The sequence below is a fragment of the Neodiprion fabricii genome, chromosome 6 (assembly GCF_021155785.1).
Source record: "Neodiprion fabricii isolate iyNeoFabr1 chromosome 6, iyNeoFabr1.1, whole genome shotgun sequence".
Classification (NCBI taxonomy): Eukaryota; Metazoa; Arthropoda; class Insecta; order Hymenoptera; family Diprionidae; genus Neodiprion; species Neodiprion fabricii.
Window position 1 is genome coordinate 6,585,001 of NC_060244.1, and position 14,460 is coordinate 6,599,460.

General features: G+C 38.9%; 2 protein-coding genes across 2 annotated transcripts; one reads left to right on the top strand and one right to left on the bottom strand.

The window, feature by feature from the left end:
• Positions 1-7,227: 7,227 nt before the first annotated feature.
• Positions 7,228-10,594, bottom strand: LOC124184827 (nose resistant to fluoxetine protein 6-like). Its single transcript, XM_046574932.1, has 10 exons — positions 10,351-10,594; positions 9,777-10,143; positions 9,426-9,639; positions 9,182-9,342; positions 8,926-9,094; positions 8,613-8,815; positions 8,425-8,545; positions 8,155-8,344; positions 7,867-8,009; positions 7,228-7,787 (listed from the first exon to the last, which is right to left on the bottom strand). Exons 1-10 carry the CDS (start codon positions 10,592-10,594, stop codon positions 7,602-7,604), a joined length of 1,998 nt encoding a protein of 665 aa, XP_046430888.1. The 3' UTR covers positions 7,228-7,601.
• A 2,516-nt stretch (positions 10,595-13,110) lies between these two features.
• On the top strand, positions 13,111-14,120 carry LOC124185091 (probable 39S ribosomal protein L23, mitochondrial). Its single transcript, XM_046575492.1, has 3 exons — positions 13,111-13,341; positions 13,436-13,715; positions 13,892-14,120. The coding sequence occupies exons 1-3, from the start codon at positions 13,328-13,330 to the stop codon at positions 14,054-14,056; spliced, it is 459 nt and encodes a 152-aa protein (XP_046431448.1). The 5' UTR covers positions 13,111-13,327; the 3' UTR covers positions 14,057-14,120.
• The last annotated feature ends 340 nt before the right edge of the window (positions 14,121-14,460 follow it).

Genomic DNA, 14,460 nt, shown 5'->3' on the forward strand with positions numbered 1-14,460 from the left:
AGTTAATAGAGCAGTACCGCCCCCCTACACGCCCGCCCGCCCTCCCTCCCTCCCACCCGCCCGCCCGCCCGCCCTCCCTCCCTCCCTCCCGCCCTCCCTCCCGCCCTCCCTCCCCGCCCTCCCTCCCACCCTCCCTCCCGCCCTCCCTCCCGCCCCCTCCCCCCTCCCCCCTCCCCCCTGCCCCTGCCCCTCCCCCTCCCCCCTTCCCCTCCCCCCCTCCCCCTCCCCCTCCCACCTCCTCCTCCCCTCCCCCGCCCCCCTCCCCCTCCTCTCCTCTGAGGAGAGGAGAGGTCCTCTCCCACGACCCGCCCCTCCCCCTCCTCTCCTCTGAGGAGAGGAGAGGTCCTCTCCCACGACCCACCCCGCCTCCTCCTCGTCCACCTGGTCCTCCTCCTCGTCCAGCTCGTCCTCCTCCTCGTCCACCTCCGACCACCTCGGGTAATACCTGGATATGTATAAGATTATTCATAGCTACTGAATATGTGCTTGCACGAAAAATGAATTGAAATAATTTATTGTAAAAGTGACAAGTTTGTAATATTTCAGATGAAATATAATTACAATTGCCTTCAAAAATTATAAGAATATTAATTAATTAATTGATAATATAATAAATTGTATAAGATTATTCATAGCTACTGAATATGTGCTTGCACGAAAAATGAATTGAAATAATTTATTGTAAAAGTGACAAGTTTGTAATATTTCAGATGAAATATAATTACAATTGCCATCAAATATTATAAAAGTGTTTTACTCACCCAGCACAAATCCCCGTCCTCCTCGTCCTCCTCCTCGTCCACCACCGACCATCTTCAACCACCTCAGGTTATACCTTGAATAGTAATAAATATTTTCAGTATAAGAACAAATCAAAAATAATGTGTAAGGTTTGATATAATTTTTTTATCGATATAATCTACCAGATAGATTATGAGAAAATTATGAAGTTATAGAAATTTTATTAGCGTACTGACAGCTACCGAATTTTGGGTTGCGTGAAAAACGAATTGAAATAATTTATTGTAAACGTGAACCAGGAACCACGGAGCGCTTATCCTGGAAGTCGAGAAATTTTATTAGCGGACTGTCAGCTACCGAATTTTGGGTTGCGCGAAAAACGAATTGAAATAATTTATTGTAAACGTGAACCAGGAACCACGGAGCGCTTATCCTGGAAGTCGAGAAATTTTATTAACGTACTGACAGCTACCGAATTTGGGGTTACGCGAGAAACGAATTGAAATAATTTATTGTAAATATGAACCAGGAACCACGGAGCGCTTATCCTGGAAGTCGAGAAATTTTATTAGCGTACTGACAGCTACCGAATTTGGGGTTACGCGAAAAACGAATTGAAATAATTTATTGTAAACGTGAACCAGGAACCACGGAGCGCTTATCCTGGAAGTCGAGAAATTTTATTAGCGTACTGACAGCTACCGAATTTGGGGTTACGCGAGAAACGAATTGAAATAATTTATTGTAAATATGAACCAGGAACCACGGAGCGCTTATCCTGGAAGTCGAGAAATTTTATTAGCGTACTGACAGCTACCGAATTTGGGGTTACGCGAAAAACGAATTGAAATAATTTATTGTAAACGTGAACCAGGAACCACGGAGCGCTTATCCTGGAAGTCGAGAAATTTTATTAGCGTACTGACAGCTACCGAATTTGGGGTTACGCGAGAAACGAATTGAAATAATTTATTGTAAATATGAACCAGGAACCACGGAGCGCTTATCCTGGAAGTCGAGAAATTTTATTAGCGTACTGACAGCTACCGAATTTGGGGTTACGCGAGAAACGAATTGAAATAATTTATTGTAAATATGAACCAGGAACCACGGAGCGCTTATCCTGGAAGTCGAGAAATTTTATTAGCGGACTGACAGTTACCGAATTTGGGGTTGCGCGAAAAACGAATTGAAATAATTTATTGTAAACGTGAACCAGGAACCACGGAGCGCTTATCCTGGAAGTCGAGAAATTTTATTAGCGTACTGACAGCTACCGAATTTTGGGTTGCGCGAAAAACGAAATGAAATAATTTATTGTAAACGTGAACCAGGAACCACGGAGCGCTTATCCTGGAAGTCGAGAAATTTTATTAGCGTACTGACAGCTACCGAATTTGGGGTTACGCGAGAAACGAATTGAAATAATTTATTGTAAATATGAACCAGGAACCACGGAGCGCTTATCCTGGAAGTCGAGAAATTTTATTAGCGGACTGACAGCTACCGAATTTTGGGTTGCGCGAAAAACGAATTGAAATAATTTATTGTAAACGTGAACCAGGAACCACGGAGCGCTTATCCTGGAAGTCGAGAAATTTTATTAGCGGACTGTCAGCTACCGAATTTTGGGTTGCGCGAAAAACGAATTGAAATAATTTATTGTAAACGTGAACCAGGAACCACGGAGCGCTTATCCTGGAAGTCGAGAAATTTTATTAGCGGACTGACAGTTACCGAATTTGGGGTTGCGCGAAAAACGAATAGAAATAATTTATTGTAAACGTGAACCAGGAACCACGGAGCGCTTATCCTGGAAGTCGAGAAATTTTATTAGCGTACTGACAGCTACCGAATTTGGGGTTACGCGAGAAACGAATTGAAATAATTTATTGTAAACGTGAACCAGGAACCACGGAGCGCTTATCCTGGAAGTCGAGAAATTTTATTAGCGGACTGACAGCTACCGAATTTTGGGTTGCGCGAAAAACGAATTGAAATAATTTATTGTAAACGTGAACCAGGAACCACGGAGCGCTTATCCTGGAAGTCGAGAAATTTTATTAGCGTACTGACAGCTACCGAATTTGGGGTTACGCGAGAAACGAATTGAAATAATTTATTGTAAATATGAACCAGGAACCACGGAGCGCTTATCCTGGAAGTCGAGAAATTTTATTAGCGGACCGACAGCTACCGAATTTTGGGTTGCGCGAAAAACGAATTGAAATAATTTATTGTAAACGTGAACCAGGAACCACGGAGCGCTTATCCTGGAAGTCGAGAAATTTTATTAGCGTACTGACAGCTACCGAATTTGGGGTTGCGCGAAAAACGCATTGAAATAATTTATTGTAAACGTGAACCAGGAACCACGGAGCGCTTATCCTGGAAGTCGAGAAATTTTATTAGCGGACTGACAGTTACCGAATTTGGGGTTGCGCGAAAAACGAATTGAAATAATTTATTGTAAACGTGAACCAGGAACCACGGAGCGCTTATCCTGGAAGTCGAGAAATTTTATTAGCGTACTGACAGCTACCGAATTTGGGGTTACGCGAGAAACGAATTGAAATAATTTATTGTAAATATGAACCAGGAACCACGGAGCGCTTATCCTGGAAGTCGAGAAATTTTATTAGCGTACTGACAGCTACCGAATTTGGGGTTGCGCGAAAAACGCATTGAAATAATTTATTGTAAACGTGAACCAGGAACCACGGAGCGCTTATCCTGGAAGTCGAGTTTCACCGCGTAGCGGACCCGAAGCGCGGGATCCGGGAGGTTGAGAACCCGGTACTCGAAATACGTAGCGGACCCGAAGCGCGGGATGCGGGAGGTTGAGAACCCGGTACTCGAAATTTGCGGAGCGCGACTCTCACCCGTCCGCTCTACTGCGCGGTTGTTTCCCGACTGAGGAATTCGGCTAGCTGATTTTGAATTGGTGACGTCACTTTCTGAACGTCCGACATCCGAACTATGGTTTCGAACTTTGATACTATGTATGATGATGTATGATGTACGATGTATGATGTATGATGTATGATGATATGATATGATGTATAATGCTTTTAGTTTTCACGTTTCATACAAGAAATACACACTTCATCTCTCCTGCCGATTCCAGACTCAAGCGGCCAGGCCCTTCCATTGTCAGCCGGTGACTAAATATATATCCTTCAGTTAACGGGTCAGCTAATAACGCAGTCGTTCTGCGACAGTTGGATGATGAAAAATTTCGCTCCTATCTTCCAAATGTGTGTTGAAATACACTCGAAGTGTTGAGAAGCGTCGTTCTTTCTCTCCCTATCACCTTTCTAGGTCTTTAAATCACTACGCAGCGTTAAATACTGTCTCATATACGAAGCATCCATTTCATCTCGTTCAAAATTAGCGCATCCGTGATGTATTGCAGTTACTCTGAATTTTTTTCCATCCGAATACTTTTCGAAAAACATTTCTGCTCCTCCACCCAACGCAGATACTTCACTTGCGACCAGCTAAAGCAGCGTTCCGATTCTATGCCTATGAAAATTCAAGATCGAGAGAGCAAATGAAAAGTTGTTGGAATAATTGTGAATACTAATGTTATGGAATACATCGAGCGCGCGTCGAATAGAATCCCATTTCGAAATGAATAATTCTTCTCTTTTCATATCATAGCTGATCTAGTAATATAGGTAAATAGGATGGTTGGAGGTGTTCGAAAATGGTAGCGACATTTGAAAAGTTAAAGTCGACGATGATCCAGTGCATCAATTTTTTCGTTACAGATTTTATTTTCCCATGAGGCATAGAGTATTCAACAACGATAATGCAGTCCTTAAAGTTCATCATTCATCTCTGTCTGGTAAGCTAATTCGCAAGGCGTGGTGTTCTAGATATGTCAAAACTGAGCTAGCGGCACGTGTTTGCATTGTTAGAAAAATACCCGTACTCTACATACACTGTTTCTAATCTTTTGCTACATGTGGTTTAATCCCCATGCTTCCACAGCACGAATAGTCGGAAATGTATTTAATTATCCATAATAAAATAAGAGAAGTAACAAAGCTTAAATTTATTGATAAAGCTCCAATGAATACATCAATCTGCGGTCGAATTCATTTATTATTTGCACATGACCTTTGTATATCCGATACATTATTCCTAAATACATTGAAACATATGTATTTATAATGAAATATCATGCAATGGGCTGTGTAAACTATAAACTATAATTTCTATCAAATAGCTGCTTTTATGTCAACAGGGCTTTGAGACTCAGTCAAGTTGGATCTCGATTTTTGCCATCGTATGTAGGACATTGGGTTACAAGAACAAATGCGAATTACGAAGAACTTCGTGTTAGAGATAAGGATATTTTAGTTCAAGTATACCTATACACAGAAATCCGTATGTGAATATACTAAAACCTCTGTGTTTATTGTAAAAATCTAGTTTTAAATATGTGTATACATGTATATACGCATGCATAAGTATACATATACATATATACACATACATGTACATAGATAATTGCGAAGTCATTAGAAACACTCACAACTTTTCGCAAATAGAGTAAAACGTAAGGTTAATAATGTACAAATTACACAAGCGCACCATGAAACATGGCAAGGGTAATCCTAGTGCAGTGATTGTATAAACTGAAGAAATATACATTTACATATACATGATATAAATTATTAGACTAGAAAAGAGTATTTAGAGAGCTTATCTAATTCCGATCTTGTCACAATAGATCATTAACATAATCAATATACGGCTAAAGCTGTATTAGCTACATTCACTATTAGAGATAATATTTTTTATCCATTTTTATAGTTATTTAATTTCTTGTACAACAATTTTTCAAACTTCACGGCAAAATGCCCAACGAGTTCTCGTAGTGCAAATACGAGTCCAATTACCTTACAGATGGCATTACATTGATTTTTGCCTTCCCGTTTCGAGTTATAAATACAGAGAAATCTCAATGAGAGCTCATTTCTGTAAGATTTATTGTAGTGCTATATTCGTAGCTGTACCTGTTATTCTATATTATGAACTGTACTAAATTAAGAATTCTTGATCTTATTACTTTCTTCGTAGAATGGTGATGCTACAACCTCCTTACTTCTTTCCAAAGTTTCATCCACATCCAGTAGAGATCCTTCGGAGTCAGCAGACCGTTCCATTGACGGACTTTCCTGCAATGCGGAATATTAAAAATTAGTTATATCTTGCAATTACAACGTTGAAGAAAAATGATTAAGATATAAGCGCCAGTTAAGAAAGTTCCTGACTAAAATTACTCTGAGTAAATAATATGATTTAAAAAGAGCAGGGGGCCGAAAAGATCTGCTTTGCACTCGTTCAAGAGGTATGAAAAGTGGAATTTCGCGAGCAGATGTGGAGAAATGTATCAATTTATACATTACACCCGTTCCCGGATCATAAAATCCCATTTTACGCCTACGTAGGACGAGAAATATTATTCATATCACAGTCATAACACTTTACACCTTCGTACGATTACCCCGAGCACTTGGCCCGGTGAATCTATAAAAAAGAATTCATACATACCGGACAAGCGATTGATGGAGATACATGACCTGCAGTGCACAGCTACATTAAAACCAGCAGACTGAATAAAGTTAGTGCGTCAGGGAAATGATACAGAATTTATTCTGCTAGTCTAATTGTCAATGGAGTTTTGAAAACTCACCTAAGAAAACGACGAAGGTAAAACTTCGTACACTCAATTGGTTTTCCCGCTTTTCTTGCTGTGAAAAACGAGAGCGCCAATAAAAATCCGCTGACAAGAAAAAAGGTGTCGACAGCAAATGACGCCCCTTTAACGTGACCAGATGCACATGAATTGTACCACTGAAGGATAATTGTAACGAAGCTCTTGGTGACTCGTTATTCGTTGGTTTGTTGTTGTTAACTACAAATTAATGACTAGACTGTCTTTATCTTATACTTCACTGGCATAACCCAGTAATTGAAAGCGTGAAATTAGTTTGCTTTAAAGCAGGCCATACAGGCTTCTAAGGGTTTTCGAAACTAAGATCGCATCAGAATTGAAATTTGAAAATTGTTAGTAGAAATCGTATAAAAATGCCTTCCACCGATTTTTAGATTACGATAGCATAGGCCTCGAAACAAATCAATAAAGAGAAAAGAGTTGAACGAAATTGGTTGTTGTACTTGTGAATCCTGTTTCTTCAATTTTCGAATTGACTGTATGTGTTTTCAACGAAAATCTATTCATTTCGATCCATGTATACGTTTCTATTCGCTCCTATCTGTCTTTTCCTACCCCAAAAATCGATATAGAACTAAAACAGATTGAAATTTTTCAATTCGATTCAATCCGGTGAAAAACGGTTGAAAAACGGTGATCCGAGTATAGAAAAGAATTGAAAAAAATACTACCCATACGTTTCAACAGGAAACAATTCCTACAAATAGAACTTTAAAAACGGTGTGAGGTCGATATTTTGTTAGATTAAATATATACGTATACAAATTTGTCAAGTGGTATATTTACAACAATTATTCACAAAACTGTACACTGAAAACAATATGCCATAATTTATTTGGTTTATTGCTTATGTTATATGACTCGAAGTTCGATGTCCATTATACACGTTCGCGCAACACGCATTGTATACGACACTTACAGTAAACCCGAATATTTTTGCGAAGAGTTTCGGGAAGAGTCTTGCAACGTATTTGTAACGCATATATTACATTCACAATATCAGGTCGAATATTCGTTTAAAATACGTTCGGACGACAAGTACAAAAACAGCTGCACACAAATTCAAAGTAACTTTGGTACGGGAAACATTCTGGAGAAAACGACGCGGAACTCATGAACTTTTCATAAACTTATGGTTACTCTTTTTATTGGGTTGCACGAGAGCAACGTTTTCTGATTCGGGTGCTGCATGATTGTAAATAATTTTTTGCAATATTAAAATTGGGGATTCGAAGAACAAACTAAAGACGAAAGCCACTCCGACTGACAGTACCAAGTCAATCCCGGTCCCAGTAACCTGCAAGAAAATTATATTTTTTTAGTGTCCGAAGGATCACCTCACGTAAATAGCTACAAAGAAAAAATCCAATGCTTACGATCTCAAAGTTCGAAAATAGGGTAGGGGTCCGTGCAGCAGCGTTCCTTATCGCTTGAATTACAAAATGAACCAAGTAAATCGAATACGACAATCGACCGAGTGGCTGGAAGAACGGCATGGACAGAAAACTGCTTACGGGACCTGAAATATTTTAAAATCACACTTGCTGCCAGCGTATACTAGGACATAAAATGGATGACATTTTCCTAATCCGATAGATAAAGCATAACTAGAATCAAAAAAATAATCAGTTAAACTTGAAGCGGCAATTTTCCCGATACTTCACCTCCGTAGCCCTGGATACACGCGTAAAGAATCCAAGCTATTGCAATGGACCAGAACGGGCGTAATGTAAGAGCAAACACAGTTTCCAGTGGCAGGTTATATGAGTAATCAGGTTTGTAGATGTAATGCATAGCCCATAAACAAAACAATATAAGAACAGAACTGACGATCCAGTTGATCCGTACGTTCGCCTAAAAATTCAAAAAAATATTTTGACCGTCAATAAATTTGCTGTCAATTCTATTTTCATATAAAAATTTGCCTGAACTACCTTAGAAAGCTGTCTCTTATTATTCGTCACATCATAGCCCAAAAGTATTCCTACGAAGTACGCGGAGGCTCGATTGTAAGTGTGCATGTAGTAGTGAAAAATGATATCCGGTGATATTTCCCTGATACAGAATGAGTTATTAACGTTACCCAGCCATTCAATACCGTAGTTGGCGAATGGACACTTACCTTTTGTCGAAGTTTAGCTGGAGGCCAACATTAGAGTATTCATTAGTAACCAACATCACAGCTGACATGACCACAAGGGCGACAAATATGCAGATAAGTATTCTCAGCCCGTATTTTGGCCGATAATACAACGGGTATATTATAATTGGTGATATCCAAAAGAGTTGCATATCGGCAGCCAAGTACCAGGTATGCAGTAAGCACTAAAAATGTGCCAAGTATTCCATACATATAAAGTGCTTGAATAAGTTTTAACATTAACTCAATTTGGAGAATACTCGAATCAAAACAAGAGTATAAAGCATTAACTCACAATGTTCTCTGGATTCACAATGTTTTGTAGATACAATAAATTGACCCACCAATTGTCGTCACAGGGTTTCACGGCTAGATTAAGTAGCATTTTCCATAAGGGGCCATTTGCGACCCGATGTAGAAAAAACCTGACGAATAAGATCAAAACTACTACACCTGGCGTTAACCTGTGAGTAAAGAAATGATACAGCAACTGGATAAACATTGAACAGATATTTCACTTATTATTTGAAAATAGAGCTTTCCCAACTGACCGCAAGTAGCGATGAAAATACAACATCGGTATACTTATTTTCTTTCCCGACTTCATCGCCCTGAGAAATAGGTAAGTCATCATAAATCCGCTGACTACAAAGAAGGTATCAACGGCATACAGCGCCCCCTGAATGAATACTGATTCCCACGAATTCAACCACTGTAAATAATTTTATGTTAACCTTATTCACTAATTATCACACGCCAACGACTGACATTGGACAGGTCGGTAGTAAAACTTACTTTCAAAATGTGAAGGGAGTTCACTGACGGTCGTAAAAATGACACAATGAAATGATGACCAAATATGATCCAAGATATACTCAGAAATCTTATACCCTGAATCGCGGGAAGCGTTTCAGGCCTTATTTCGGTGCTAAGTAAAGCAAGAGCGTTCTTGTACAAGGAAAATTTTGCCAAAGTATTTATGATCTTCGAAGTGTCGGTAGGGTTGCCACTTTTAAAAAAATCGCATACCGTGCAGAAAATCATGAACGCACCAAACAGCGATAACAAAATTCTGAAACCCATTCATTATCTGTTACACGAGGTAAGTGAGATTGCTTTCAAAAACCATTTTGCAAGCGAACTTACGTCGTTGAAATTTCTCCAATAGTAAAATTTTCACTTTCAAGTCGCGCGCAACTCGCTCCGCTAGCTCCAAGTGTTAAGCCTCTGATATTCGATGTCCTCTGAAGAATGGCGTTTATCATTTGCTCGACTTGCGTCTCGTTGCACGAGGACGGTACGCAAAAGGACGATAAAATTTGGCCATTAACGTATTTGATTATAGGTACGTTAGATACGTTGAAAATCTCGCCAAGTAAAACCACGCAATGCTTTCCTTGGATACTGACGTTGTTGTACCGCCCTTTGGCCTCGACGCACTCATCGTACGACCCAAGATCACGTACATTTCCGATCAGGATCCCCGATTGCATCTTCGACGAGGCATCCAGCACTGTTTTGAAATCGAAATCCCAATTTTACTGATTCGAACGTAAATCTGTGCATTCTTAGGTTCGTAAAATATGATAACACTAAATGTTTCTGCTCTTGGAATTTCATCCCCGCGCTTGTGTATTTTTAGTAAATGTACGAACAGTACGGACTGCAGTCCAAATATTCTTGCTTAATATATAAACTGGGCGATTAAATGTATCCTTACTCTGCAATGCCCACGTCTGTCCCGATTCGATGGCCTTTACTAGGACCATGACTTCGTTCGCACAGGAAGATTTCGAAGATCGTAAAGCTCGTTCGACCCCTTTTATCCATGGTCCGAGTGAAGAGTTGATACTCTCTTCAAGCGATATTATTTCTTCGGCCTTTTCCCCTAGAGATGGCCTCACAAAACTTTGTATCGAAGTGAAAAGTAGGACTAGTACGTATTTGTCATGGCAGAAGAACATTGCGTCCTTACTGTCGGTCAGTTGAAATGAGACTTAATGACGGCTTACGATAAATCAGGATATTAAACTGAACTCCTTCGAATTAGAACTGCAACGTTTACCGGAGGTCGTCCAAATTTATGGAGAAGCCTCGTGGCACAGCAGCAATTAAAAGACCATTCATTTGTCGTCAATGATGCCAATCGGTGGTTTTCCACATTCATTTAAAAAGCATAACTATCGTACCAGGTGGACTTCACACGTATATTAGAGTGTTCCAACAACTAATCTGTACAATATTTAGAAACTATAGAAATGAGTAGTAGCGTACTGCTAGTTTTCTTTCAAATAAAATTTGTTTTTCAAAGTAAATAAAAGATGAAATGAAGTTTATTGACAAATCGTACGTACAGCGAATATTTTATTCGTCCTCCCTTTCGCCTGCAGTATCACTGCCAACACTTACAATTAGAGGAGAAGAAATTTAATAAGCTTGACTCAACGTCGATTTTAATGACATTGACACATTAAATTTCTCTATTTGCGTACATGTAGTTATATAAATTGTTGTGGCTTGATATCGACTTAATCCAATAATGAAATTAAGTGATTCTTGAGTGGGGATAGAATGCTTATTGAATTAGTTCGGTTAAAGAAAAATACACAGTAAACTAAGCTGATTTGAGGTTTCGTTTTTCCTCGTTTTCCATTTTTGATTGTGAAAAACTCGTTAGGATTTTCAATTTCGTCATCCTCAGCGTAGGGGCTATTCAAATATTACGTCACGCTCTCATTGCCAGAGAGAGCACAGACCATTCTAAACGTCATATACGAGACAATCGTTTTCCAATAGCAATAAATCTTAATAGGTGAGAACCATTCATCAGCGACCGTGTAAAGTCAGACAGACTTATGCAACTGCTAATTCGAACAGCATGGAAAATCATGGTACTTATGAGTACTGCATATTTCATTTCGCATAATTCTTGATGGTTTAAGAAAACTGCAATTTCACAAAATCGGATCGGCAAACTTGATTCGGTCCGACGGTGGCCCATCTCATACAACATTTTCAAGCCCCGCCATGATTGAAATTTCGGAGCCCAGGACGAAGTTAATTTAACGGCGCAAAACCATCTGCAGAAACTGAACTAAAAAATGCCACAAAAGTTCCACCACGAATAAAAAGTATGATTGCCCTCACTTTCCGACTCTGACAAGCGAAAACAGAAACGAAACTTTGCACTACCAGAAAGCTTCTTTATTTGTCAATATTCTTTACTACTTACAATTATTACCTACTTATATATTTCTGACCGACCATCGTGCAACGAAAAATAGTGTCAAATTCTACACCGATCTACCGCACCGTGGAATATTTACAAAATCTATTTAGTGATGTCACATAATAGTAAGAAACCACAACCATCGAATTAAATCAATTTCTTCGATTGCCCAACTCCTAGGTAGTCCGGCAATGAAAGGTATGGGTGATTCGTAATGGGAATCTGCGTTGGTTTCCCCTTCGTTACCTTGATTTACCCTCGCTTTCCCGTCACTACTCCTCTATCAAGATAGCACCGTCAGCCGAGAAGTGTAAAGCTTATCGTACAAAATGATTAAATGATAATTAGATGATAATTAAGTGCTGTAACGCCAAATTTGTCGTTCCGCGTTAAAAAAAAAAAAAAACATATGGCGGTACCAGCTCAGATGCGAACTAGCAACGCCACGTCGAAATATCTATTAAGAGTTAATGATTTCGAAAAGTAATTACACAGTAATTAAATGCAAATTAAATGCTCCATGAATATCTAGAGCCTGAATTTGATGCTCGTCGTTTTCCATTTTTTTTATTTCTCTCTACGTTCCATGGGGCTGCATGTATGAAAAAAAGGACGACTACGTATACATAACAGTAGAGCAAATACGTTAAAAAACAGTGTTTTTTTTTTTTTTAATCTTATTGCTTGTTTAAACAATTACCGAATTTATTGATGCAATGCGACTAATCACTTGATTCATTTTTTATGCTTTTACCTGCTGAAAATTTTCCTAGGGGCATCCGTCTTCAACATGAACTTATCGGTCTTTTCTTTCTCGATCCAACAACGCCTGAAAAGCTACAAGATTTCACAATAAAGGTTCAGCATCATAGAGATGTTAATGATAGAGTGGGGAAACCGAACAAGCAAGTCGCGATTAAAGTAAGGTCGCGTAGTACTGTCGGCACTGTCTATCTCTGCCTAACCACTTGCCACGCGCAATCGTTTTCAGGTTGGAAAAACAGTTCTTACAAGTTGAGATTATAATACCTATAGATAATATGTTATACGCATCATTAAAAAAGTAAAATATTATCATTGCTCTGTAATGGTTTTTTATAGGTTTATTCCCGTTTTTCTATGTGAGTAGCTACCGATACATCCCAGACAGTCGATAAAGCTAGAAATCATATCGTTAACGAAAAAGCTTCCTTGCGCACGCGGCAGCAGAAAAAAATAATTAACTGATCCTCTCTCTCTCTCTTTCGTATCCCAACGTGTTTGTACTTGCGGAGGCGCCCATGACTACCTACGCACTGATATAGATATATCAGTGTACCTACACTATCTGTAATATCCCTATACTTAGGATACCACCTCCCGTAAAAACCCGTCACGACGCGAGTTAAGCTTGTGCCGACGATAACCTAGAAACGAATTTGTATCGTAAAGAATACTACTACCCTATCATTATTGGTACCACCCCGCTATGTCGACAAGATGGTGAGTCAACTATTAATAATTCTGTACGTTAGTTAATACGATACATCTCATTGTGGTCATAATAGTGATGATCAAAACAAATATGGTTTTCCAGGTATCCGATCTATCAGAAGGGCAATCCTCAGCTGAGGATATTTCTCCCCAATTTCTGGATGAAGCTGGTCGCACCTGATTTCAGGCAGCCTGAATCTGTGGTTCAATTTCATTGTTCAATGGAAATGACAAAGACCGACATTCAAAACTACTTGACAAAAATTTATAATATCGATATCGTCAAAGTAAGAACAAGAATTGCCTTGGGTCGATTTGTAAAGGAACCACAGAGACAATACATCATGAAGTTAGACGACGTCAAAGTTGCCTACGTTACTCTGGTATTTATTCCAAAAAAGTTCTACGATATTACCATGACAATATTCATTGCTATTACTTCAAATATTACACTTACTCACCAGTTGATTTAATACTTATCCAGCTATCATCACCACTATACAATTCTGTAGAATGCACTATCTAGGTGAACAATTTTAAAATTAGTCTCCTCCCGCAGCCAAAGGACCAAAAATTCACTTTCCCAGACTTGTTTCCCAAAGACAAGAAGAATACAACTATAAAGGATGGTGAAAAATCATTGGAAGACATGAAAAATTCATTTAAGAATTACTTGGACAGAAACAAGGAGAGACCTGGTATGCCCAATTGGTATACGATATAACTAGTCACAAATTATTCATATTGTATATAGAAATCACAAATATTAAAGACACGTTTTCAATTCATTCAAATTTGTCAAATTCATTTGTACAAAAGAACGTAATCAAAATGTGAACAAAGCAGGGGCGTTCCTACACAAGAATGCCAGAAGCAACTCGTCAATAACATACGTACAAAAAGGTATCAGTTCAGAAGGAAAACTTTAGAAAAATTATCCATACGAAGCCATTACAGCATCAATATTTTTAGGAAAATCACTTTATGTATCACTATACATAAATACCTTATATTCTAAGTAATATCTGTTTACTCAAATGCTGTAAATAAATGGCCGACAGCAAAAACGATATTCTTCGAAATACTATTTTTAGGCACAGCCAGATATGTCAAAAATATTGTGTGAAA

What these genes read in the sequence shown, in the direction of transcription:
- LOC124184827 (XM_046574932.1), bottom strand. Translation starts at nt 10,594, where the DNA reads ATGTTCTTCTGCCATGACAAATACGTACTAGTCCTACTTTTCACTTCG. An exon ending in ATTGGAGAAATTTCAACGAC is followed by an intron (nt 9,640 to 9,776) that starts GTAAGTTCGCTT and finishes TTTTTTTAAAAG; the next exon opens with TGGCAACCCTACCGACACTT. An exon ending in CAGCTAAACTTCGACAAAAG is followed by an intron (nt 8,546 to 8,612) that starts GTAAGTGTCCAT and finishes ATTCTGTATCAG; the next exon opens with GGAAATATCACCGGATATCA.
- LOC124185091 (XM_046575492.1), top strand. An exon ending in AAGTTGCCTACGTTACTCTG is followed by an intron (nt 13,716 to 13,891) that starts GTATTTATTCCA and finishes CTCCTCCCGCAG; the next exon opens with CCAAAGGACCAAAAATTCAC.